Below are 11433 nucleotides of genomic sequence, written 5' to 3'. Positions count from 1 at the left end.
AAAAAAAATATTGCGAGAAGGGTGTGGGGGGGGGGGGGGGAATCGGATGAAATTCAAGACAAGTGTAAACAGACTCTTGGGTCGGGCTTATGAAGTCAAATTACCAAGCTATAATGTTACTCGATATCTTCCCTCAGTCTTGATAGTTGGACAACTTCAACCCCAATGGTTAAAGTGAACTGTGTTACCTAAGTTAACTTTAGGTAACACAGGGATCTCAACAGATTTTTTGAATTTTCAATAGGTAGGTACTCCCCGATTACCTTTTGCAATGTGAGCATCTGTGGATAGGACCGTAACTAACCATCACCAAAGAAGAAAGTCGGTCCCTTTAGACTTTAGGGATAGAGCCTCAATGGTGCCTAGTGGCTACCAAATGCTTCGAAAACTCCTAATAACGAGGTACCTAATTCAACTTTTGAAGTCTTACTTTTATAAAGTCAAATGTTTTGGTGAGCATCACTATACAGCTGGCGTTCTCCTGCCATACCATCCGCCAGAAATCGTTGACAGTCACTTCGGTGGGTCCCTGAGTCACAATGTATGCGTTTGGCATCAGAAGACTCTGCAAACCAATAATAATATATTTTTGGGGCAACTTGAATCTGCCTCGATGGCGTAGTGGTCAAGACGCTCGTCTTGTAAACAGGAGGGCGTGGGTTCGATCCCAGCCTAGGCATGGAATTTTATCCTCATTTATTTGAGAATTTGACCACATAGGTAATCATTAATCAAGCACTAAGGGTTAGATTGGATTAAAGCCAGGAATTAACCTTACTGGACACTGAAAGTTTCCAGTTGATCAGAAGGCTAATAATGATGGACATTCTGAAGTTTCAGAAAGCCTAATATTTACCTTGACCTGTGGACCGATAGAAAAGAGTTCTCCTCTTTAGGTTTAAAATAATTAAAAGTTGTGTTTACGTCTTCTTCTGGAGAACTACGAACTACTTACATCGACATAAGAAGCATTGATATAATCGGAATCTGGAATATCTTCTATTGAATCTAAAACTACACGGTTATAATCATCTGGAACAGAAAGATCAAATTATCAATTGAGAATAAGTCATTTCTATCAATTTCGGAAGGTATATCTATACGTACTTGAAATCTATTTTAATACTTAATTAGATAAGTGTAGGTACCTACCTACCTACATAATGTGCTCCTCATGTAGGTACTTCCACTTTACTACTACAAATAATGGTAATTTTATTAAAATTACTATAAAATACTATTTCTTAAATTTAATATTTTATTAAAAACGATGGAGAAGTACTTACATGGAATGCATTTTTGATTTTGGTTTTTCTCCTTGTTGGCATTCTTGGTAGCATGCCTACAAGAATGTGTTTCTACTTTACAAGCAGTCTGTAACAGAAAATAACAACATAGATTTTGTAGCGAATAGGGAAAAGGCTTTGGATCCTAAGTTAAAAATATAGTGGAACGGAAAGCTTAGCGCATCGAGTAGGCAAAGGGAAGCGCTGACTTCAAACCGCATAGCACTGAGAGTAAGAAGTTCTGTGCTCTTTTCTCTCCGCTCCACTGTTTGTAGCCTAAGGATGCAAAGGACAAAAAAAAACTATTCAAAGTTGTGACTGTGTCCTAAAATCCTGAAGGGACTTTTGCTGAACCCGAGGTAATTACTTTCGTAATTATACAAGAGGTCTGTACCTATTACCATCGCCAACAGCTTTACAACGCGACGTGACATTAAATACAGAAATTTGTGGGGAGCACTGAAACGAAGCAACGTTGTACGTGGATTGTATTTGGACGGGTGACCTATGGGGGTGTACTTAAAATTCTGAGCCTTTTGCAAAGGTCTGTCCCATTGAAGTGACTGGAGCGTGACCTCTTTTAGTAGATTTTGACTCATTTTATTTACATACCTACATATGTAGAATTTCCTGGCCGTATAAACATGAGGTGTATTTTCCCTTTGGGATACTTTTGGAAACAGAAATAGCGCTTGTACTAAACCATAGGAAATCAATGTACAATGTATTTTATGTGCAAATAAAACATATTCAAATCCATGATGGTGCGCCATCGGAATCGATTCCGTCTTCGAAAATTAAAGGAAAATACATCTAAGGTACGTAGTAGGTAGGTTTATCATTATTCTCCTTACCTGGAATTCTAATTTGTACAGGACGGGAAATTTTCTTCTTTGATCACAGTGTTTGACATAATTACTGGTCGGGATGGGTTTAGTGGGGATTGTGGCTCTCTCTCTCTCTCTCTCTCTCTCTCTCTCTCTCTCTCTCTCTCTCTCTCTCTCTCTCTCTCTCTGGTTCTCTCTCTTTACTTTATTAGTCAGTAGTCACATAATTCCCAAAGCTCAAGGGAGCACCTATAAATATTCCCTACGATGTCTCTAGTTCTCAGTTTTATGGGTTTATTAGGTAGGTAGTTTGGTAAGCTTCTTTACGTTTTATGATACTCAACTTTCCTTGTCATGTATCATTCGAGGCAGATATTTTTCTCTCACAGCCAGGAATGGAACTTTGAGGCTTTGAACTTTTAAAACTGATACCTATGTTTCACATTAATAATTTCCGACGTTGAAAAAACAGACCGTCTAAACTTTTGAAGTAGGTATGTAATATCTAAGTTGGCTCTTTTTCTCTATGTGAAATTTAATAGGAAGGAAATGGAACAGCAATTATGAGGAATTTGTTGATTTTAGCCTTGGATTTTTTATTTAGGTATTATTTATGTAGGTACAGGGTTCAAATGGCAATGTAAATTTTATAAAAACAATAATTGAATAGTTCTCAAAAATAAGGACCAATGTTATCTTCCTGGGAGCGACTAATTTCTCTAGATATTTATGAATTTTACTAGAAAACTCGATCTCATGAAACACCTATAGGCACACAGTTACAAACTGATAATACTCATAATAATACGAGTAGGTATATTTACTCATCAATCTCCCAAAAACGTTATACTCGGGACTCCCCTGGGATGAGTCACACAGCCTCAGGGAAACTATTCAAGTTGGCCCTGAACAACAAATCACATGCAATGCAGTTTTCGACTGCTCGCGCTACGCGCTTCAATGAAAAACGCTCAGGAATTTACATCCGTCCCGCCCTGGCGTAACGAAATAACTCTAAACTTGAACATTTAACCTTTGGCAACCGAAGTGAAACAAAAATCACGACCAAGCCTAGTTGATAATGAAAAGAGAGACTTGGTGATGATACGGTGATCATGTTTATGATGATACTAAAGAATCTGGAATGAACATCACACGACTTTCTGTGACATAGAGGGGATAAAATAAAGTAGGTAGGTACTCCCGAATAAAATAAATAAGGAGGTAGATAGGTAATCGAAATACTGAAGAAATAGGTCCTGATAATTTAATTAGGTACCTATAACCTACTTATAATATAGATAAGTACCTACATAGTAATTTTACTTGAAAAAAAAGAACACTTTTTGGCCTTTTTATTCAGTCAATTTCGATATTTTCCCGATTTTCGGATCACACAAACAGGTAGGTACCTACCTAATATCATTAGGTGACTAATTTGAGAGCATGGCTGTTTACCAGGCTGACTACTGACCTGGGTTTAGTGGGGATTGTGGATATGACGCCTCCATTTTCGACTGAAAGCAGACATTTTGTTCCATTTTGTAGCAAGAAATCGAAACAGAGTAACTAGTCACCCGTAAAGAGGCGATCTGGGAAGTATTGTGTCTCTTCTCACCCATCTGATGAGAGGTTTAGTACGGGATACATTGGGCATGCTACAACACAGACGAAACTAACATAATGTTGTAGATAATTTTATTCTTGATCTCTCCATCCTTGGGTAAAAAAAAGAGTAGGTGCCTAGATAGATTTCACAGAAAGAAATCTTGAAGGGTAATTTTCCTGTCTTTCCTTTTCAAGAATTTTCCCCCTATAAAAACTGTAGAGTCTGCATACCTACTAAAATATTGTTTACCTCTCATTGTAAAATTTACTTAATTCTGCTCGCTCTTCTAGAAAACTGCACAAAAGGAACAGGTGTAACTTGCAACTAACTGGGGAATGGTAACTCGGTAACGGTAGCAGCTTGTGCTTTACACATTGCATAATCACTTGAGTTACCAGGCGACCATACAAATTTGTTTTCCTTTCCCTCTTTGCAACCTGTTACCTGCTATGTAGGTACAAAATTTCCACAGATCACCTATGTTAACCAACATTGACTGTAACTAGTTTTCTGTCGGGTGTCCGTGTTGTGATATCCACAAGATTCTGTTATACCTATTTCTTAATACCTTAACCTCACCCAAATCCTCCCTTCTAGTATTTTCATTTTTACTCTCAAGAGTCAAGATTATGCTATGTACAGATTGAGGGGTGTATGTAAATTTCGATGGCACTTACAAAATACAAGCGTCAGAGTAAAGCGCCACGTCAACAGTTTTCAGAAATTTCATTTTTTTTTCCGTGGAGAAGCTCCAAGCTCTTCACTTATTCGTGTTGAAAAAAAGAAAATAAATTATCCCTAGACACCCCGTCCTACCCAGTCCCTAGTCCCTATAACCTTACTTCAGCATAGATGTCAAAAACGGTAAACTAATTTTCTAACAAAGGAAAACTAATCAACAAAATGCGTACTTACATACCTACCCGTACAATATGTAGGTATAATCACAGTTATGGGTAGAAAAAATAAAATACAGTACATAGGTAAGAACCTATGGACCAACCTCAGTGGTGCAGTGATTAGCACGGTGGTCTTTGAATCTGGAGGTTGGTGGTTCGAGTTCAAGTCATGTCATAAAATTTAGCGTAGTATATTAAGCGAGGAACGACATTTGTGACAAGCATTTGGAGGTTGGTGGTTCGAGTTCAAGTCATGTCATAAAATTTAGCGTAGTATATTAAGCGAGGAACGACATTTGTGACAAGCATTTATGGTTACCACAATTAAAATTCCTATTCCTTCCTAGGTAAGTACCTATGGGTACAAAAAATACAATACATTTGAAGGTATGTTTGGGTACAAAATATACCCTCCCTTTTCTCCTATCTTTAATTTCTCAGTTTTCTTTTTCGATTCTCTCTCTCATCTGACTCTTGTTCTCTCCCTCCAATGTATGTATCAGTTATTGTAAATGAAAACGATGTAGTTTAGAGAGAGAGAGAGAGAGAGAGAGAGAAGGATACAAACATAGTGAGACAAAGACTGTGAGAAGGAGGGAGATAGAGAAGAGTAGAGTAATAGAAAATGAATGAGAGTAGATAAAGAAACAGTACTGGAGAGAGAGAGAGAGAGAGAAGGATAGGTACATAGTAATATCAGAGTGATGAGACAAAGACTGTGAGAGGGAGGGAGATAGAGAAGAGTAGAGTAATAGAAAACGAATGAGAGTAGATAAAGAAAGAGATAGCATTGAGGAGGGGAAGCTAACGAGTAAGAGAGAGAGGAAGAGAGAGAGAAACTAGAGGGAGGAAGTTAAGAGTGATAGAGAAAGCGTAAACAACGGAAGAAGGGAGAGAAAGAGAGAAAATAAAACGGGTTAGAGAGAGAGAGAGAGAGAGAGAGAAGGATACAAACATAGTGAGACAAAGACTGTGAGAAGGAGGGAGATAGAGAAGAGTAGAGTAATAGAAAATGAATGAGAGTAGATAAAGAAAGAGATAGCATTGAGGAGGGGAAGCTAACGAGTAAGAGAGAGGAGAGTAATAGAAAATGAATGAGAGTAGATAAAGAAAGAGATAGCATTGAGGAGGGGAAGCTAACGAGTAAGAGAGAGGGAGAGAGAGAGAAACTAGAGGGAGGAAGTTAAGGAACCAAAAAGTGATAGAGAAAGCGTAAACAACGGAAGAGGAGAGAGAAAGAGGGAGAATAAAACGGGACATCAGGGAGATGGAAGAAAGGGAGGGGAGAGAGAGAGAAGAAAGAGAGGAGAGGGAGAGAGAGATAGGAGACATAGAAGAGGGAGAGAGAGAGAGGAAATGAAGTTGTCATTTGTGGCGCCAAGCATCGTCCTTCCTTTAATTTTATCTGTGAATTATGTTCTACGCTCTCTCTCTCCCCTCATCCCTCCCTATCTCTCTCTCTTCTCCTCTCTCTCTCTCTCTCTCTCTCATTATTCAATATCTCTCTTTCACTGTCTCTCTCGTACTCTCTCACACATTCAATAATGCCCTTTCCTCTCTCTCTTTCTCACACACGTACACACTAAGCATACAGCTATGCTCTTACTTTCGTTTTCTCCTTGTTTCTGTTGAATTGTCAAATTCGAAACTAATCTCTTTCCCTCTCCCAATCATTCCCCATTCCTCTCCTTCCCCAAATTTTACCTCCTACCCACCCAGTTTTCTCTTTTCCTCTACTTCTCCTATTCTCTCGTCCTTTTCTATTTTCTCCCTCTTTCTTCCCTTCTACTCTTCTCACACACGTACACACTAAGCATACAGCTATGCTCTTACTTTCGTTTTCTCCTTGTTTCTGTTGAATTGTCAAATTCGAAACTAACCTCTTTCCCTCTCCCAATCATTCCCCATTCGTCCCCTTCCCCAAATTTTACCTCCTACCCACCCAATTTTCTCTTTTCCTCTACTTCTCCTATTCTCTCGTCCTTTTCTATTTTCTCCCTCTTTCTTCCCTTCTACTCCCTTTTCCCTTCTCTTTCCCTCCTCGTTTCGTCAAATTCGTCTGGAACATTTTCTAGTTTGAATATTTTTCCTCTTCAAAAGTGGAAAAATCAGATGAAAATTTTCTAATTTGAAAACACTCACGCTTCAGTGACTCTTGATGGATTTTGCTTTCAGTTCTATTTATGTATTGTGTTTCTAATCCGTGGATACATTGGTTCTTAAAGATTGAACGTACCTATTAGAAATTTAGGCATGATTAGAATAAACATTCCTAGGCAGGTTTATAAGAAAAAATAGATACATATTAATAGGGAATAGGTAGGTAGGTACCTATATTAATGAAATAATAATAAAAATCGACCAAAAAATACTAGAACAAAAAGTAAAAAAAGGCTAGGTACAAAACCGCGACATTCTCGTAAATTTCCAGGTCATTTTGTGAATTAGACTAGGCATTATGTTTTGTGATGATACCGTGTTTATTATCCGACATTCTCGTAAATTTCCAGGTCATTTTGTGAATTAGACTAGGCATTATGTTTTGTGATGATACCGTGTTTATTATCATCATCATCTTAATTTTATGTGTTTAAAAGTAGGTCTGCATTGTTTCGTAAGGCTTAGGTATAGGCTCCTTTAGTATATTTTATATGTGTGTGTGAGTATGTGTTTATAAGTATGTAGAGACAATAATTATTAGGGAATTAGGCCCTTGTTTTGTTCGGGTAATGTTTGCTATTTAATCCTTTGGATAATGTCGAAAGGGAATAATTAGGATGCATTTTAGTTCATGACACATTGTGTCCTTGTACTAGATTTTCACCTACCATAAAAAAAAAAATGTACTTCTACCTATACCATTGTTGAAGTAACGATGAGAGTTCTGCCAGCATAGGTACTTACCAAAAACTGACGGGTCAATCGATATAGGTATCGAAAAAAAAGAAAGGGAGCATGGGATTCACAAACAGAGAGCCTATAACGTAAATCCAGGAATAAAAGAGAGCCGTCAAATTTTAATTAAACCAAAACCATTGTTATATAAAACCCATTTGACATTTGAGCCCGGTGCAACTAATTAATTTTCAAATTGACGTGTCCATAGCGGTCCCTATAATGGCTTAACTGACCGTATTATTTCCTGCCGTAACAAATTGCGGAATTTCAACAATCATTTTGAAATTTGAACTACAAAATGTTACACATTACACGGTTTTGTGCATTAGTTACACAGATACCTAATACATATTTGATGAGTTAAATTATGGCAAATAATAGGTACCTAATTTATTTATTTTTTCTCCGATAAAGCTTCGTGCTTATTTTTTTCTTTACGTCATTTCAGATCTTATTTATTTATTTTTCGCTTTCTCTATTATTTATTTCAATAAAGGTACTTACTTACCTTTATGTAACAATACAGGGGAATTTATCTGCTCTTCACAAAGTAAGCACACACTTACATAGATAATTATGTAGTACGAGTACATACCTACCCTATCAAATCCTATCAAATACACGAGACCTGGGGTACGAGGATTTTTCAGACCTGTTCGGCCAGGATACACAAAAAGTATAAATTCTATTCTATTCTAACGCAAGCACACACCTACATAGACATAGATAGTACATGCACATTAAAATCTCTACATGGAAAAACATTATACCACATTACCAACACTACCGACATGGAAGAGAAATGTGACCTACGACTATCTCCCACATCAATTTATTTCACTACCATCACCTTTTCCTCTTTTTTAAACCCAATTACATAGATACAGTCATAGAAATGGGATAATTGAAACATAGCATGTGTGGTAATGGTAAAGGCCATACATAGGGAGAGAAAAAGGAAGAGAAAGAGTGGGAAGAAGAGAGAGAGAACAGAGAGATGAAAGATAGGGAGGTAGAGAGAGAGAAAGAAATAGAAGAGAGAGAGAGGGAGAGAGAGAGAGAGACAGATAGAGAGAGAGAGAGAGAGAGTACAAAAACAGCAATGACCTTTTCCTCTTTTTTAAACCCAATTACATAGATACAGTCATAGAAATGGGATAATTGAAACATAGCATGTGTGGTAATGGTAAAGGTCATACATAGGGAGAGAAAAAGGAAGAGAAAGAGTGGGAAGAAGAGAGAAATGAAAGATAGGGAGGTAGAGAGAGAGAGAAAGAAATAGAAGAGAGAGAGAGGGAGAGAGAGAGACAGATAGAGAGAGAGAGTACAAAAACAGCAATACACCTACTGAATAATGTACTTTCTGATAAAGGAAGGAAAGAGAAAAAGAGACGTAAAAAGAGCTATACCTTTAGGTCCATAATACCCCACAAGTCTAGGCAGCTACAGTGAGAGAAAGAGAGACGAAGGTAAAAGGTACGAGTAAAAGCACACTATAATACCTTCTATAAAAGACATGTAACAAAAGAGAAAGAGAGGAGGGGAGAGAGATAAAGAAGGAAAAGAGAGAGAGGGAGGGAGGAGGAAGGGAGGGGAGAGATAAGGAAAGAGGGAAGGAAAAGCCGCATTCAATAGCATAAAATGAGTTAGCCACATTAGTCACCACAGGGTCAGGTGCTAGTCAGGGCTTCTATCGTCCTTTCCCTCTACCTGCTTTATGCTCTATATTACGCCATGCTCTCCTCTCCACTCTTAAGCTGTGTCCACACACTCGATCGACGAGGAGAATCTATGTTGTCGGGGCAGTGTACGGTTTCAGTCGACATAAATTGACGGCGTCGACTACGTGTGGACACAGCTTTGGGTACTGGTCTCACCCAGTGGTTAGGTATGTGGTTACCTTCCAATCTTCCAAGAATCCATCCCATACATTACGTATTTTGTAAGTAGGTACCTATATACCTAGAGGTACGTGTAAGTCTACAAAGTTATTATAATTTCACAAATTTCTCTCTTGGTACAAAACACAAACCCCTTTCTCTCTTGGTACAAAACACAGAACCCCTTTCTCATTATTTTCCTGCTCTCTAACATAAAAACACAATTTTCCTCTCATAACGATGTTTAGATTGTTATTGTATTTCCCTCATGTTATATCATGCTCTCAGATAAATGTGTGTGTACCAACATAAACAGGGTTTTTTCAAGCAGCAGTAAATTGAAAAAAAAAAAAAAAAAAAAAAAAAAAAACAATGATGGCCGGAAATAACAGAAGGAGGAAGAAGAGGGAGGTCAAGACTGTGAGAGGTAGGAGAAGACAAGAGAGGGAGAGGGGGGGAGGGAGAGAGAGAGAGAGAGAGAGAGAGAGAGAGAGAGGAGAAGTTCGTTCTATTCTATTCGCATTCCATCGAGAAGAATTTTAATTTGATTTCTAACACTTTCCTTTTTTTCTCCTCTCTCTCCCTTCATTTCAGTCTTCACCCCTATTCTTCTCCCTATCCCTCCCCTTAAAGCTTCTTTCTCGGTTTTCCTTTAATCTTCCCCTTCTTTGTCAACTTCCCCATGTCCATATTGCTCTTTCCTTCTCTCTCCTATTCGATTTCATCCTCCTATTTTTCTCTAATCGTCTTTACATAATATGGCTCTCTATCTCCTACTCCTTCCTTCTCTGCTTAAATCTATCTTCTCAATCTACTTTGTTTCTCATTCTCTGTATTACCTAAAAACTCCAACTAATCAACCCAACTGGTAGCCCGATAAATTTATTGCTGTTGAAAAAGTGGTGTTAGCCCATTATGGGCTAAGTCCAAGGAAGGACGTATGGCTGAAAGACGTGAAAGTTCTTTGACGACGAAACTGAATTCTCCATCTTTAATGAACTTTATCTCTTAGCAATTCTAAAAATTACAAATTACAATCCCTTCTTTGCGTCCTCTAGCAACCCTCCAAACTACAGTCTCTGAAGAATCCATGAAATACACAAGACCCTCTATGGACTGCTGGGAACTTTTCAGTCCTTTTCGGGCAGGATGAACAGGGTATATTTTGCCATTCTAACACTCCCCCAGATTCGTAGAAGCTTAACTCCTTTAGGGCTGTTTGCCCCTACACCTAAGCCTCAGATTGGGCTTTTTGTTATCATCTCTCCCCCAAGTCCGACATTCTGACGGATCAAACTCACCAGTGAACCCCAGGTAGGTATTTTCCCACTGTCCGCCTGTCCTGAAGAGCTCCGCACACAAAACGAATTTAGTTTCTCTATGCCATAATGATAATTTCGAATTCGCTGTGTTGTGTATGAAATTCAATGGTTCAATGTGAGATGTGTTTGTTTTTCATCATCTGGCCGCGGAGTATATGAATCTTGTGAGCCGAGGACAGGGATGGATGGCGGATTTCAGACGAAAAGGGCGAATTTTAAGCGAAGACGGTGAACCAGGGATGGATGGCAAATTTCAGACAAAGTTCAGGCCCGTTTCACTTGTCGTCCGGAAAAAAAAAAATCGTGTCGTATGTAGCTCGGAAAAAATCGTGTCGTATATTAGGTAGGTATAAAGTCTTGATTGTCTATAGATTTTTCAAAAAACTTTTTTTTTGGGATATTAGGTGGGTATAAGGTATTGATTGTCTATAGATTTTTGAAAAAACTTTTTTTTTGGGGGGGGGGGGCGATTTAAAGGAGTCTTCTGCGCTAAAATAACTAGGTTTTACACACCTTCTTTGGCTGGTTTCTCTCTTGAGTGGTTATGATTCCACTTATTTTATATTCAGATCCATCCCTGTTTGAGAACTTGGCCACAATCCGTCAACGCAAAACAGGACAAGAAATGTGACGTTAGACCTTACCTACGTAATATTAAATTCATTATTTCTCGAGTCGATCTACATATTGTGATAATTAGTATACCTACTTA

General features: G+C 38.2%; 1 protein-coding gene across 5 annotated transcripts in view; it reads right to left on the bottom strand.

Annotated features, from left to right (window-relative positions):
- Positions 1-11433, bottom strand: part of LOC103524239 (receptor-type tyrosine-protein phosphatase alpha) — a 43334-nt gene that overhangs the window by 17127 nt on the left and 14774 nt on the right. For 4 of the 5 annotated variants that reach the window (XM_026832906.1, XM_026832957.1, XM_026832940.1 and 1 more), the window contains 5 exons: positions 3610-3630; positions 2141-2235; positions 1287-1374; positions 956-1032; positions 431-565 (listed from right to left, as the gene is read on the bottom strand). In XM_026832906.1, the coding sequence (XP_026688707.1) occupies positions 431-565; positions 956-1032; positions 1287-1374; positions 2141-2235; positions 3610-3630 (416 nt within the window). Of the gene's footprint in view, positions 1-430; positions 566-955; positions 1033-1286; positions 1375-2140; positions 2236-3591; positions 3631-11433 lie in introns of all 5 variants that reach the window. The other variant, XM_026832924.1, reaches the window with a different exon arrangement.

This window comes from Diaphorina citri, unplaced genomic scaffold (genome assembly GCF_000475195.1).
Source record: "Diaphorina citri unplaced genomic scaffold, Diaci psyllid genome assembly version 1.1 scaffold5, whole genome shotgun sequence".
NCBI lineage: Eukaryota > Metazoa > Arthropoda > Insecta > Hemiptera > Psyllidae > Diaphorina > Diaphorina citri.
This window is presented reverse-complemented; position numbering and strand designations above follow the sequence as displayed.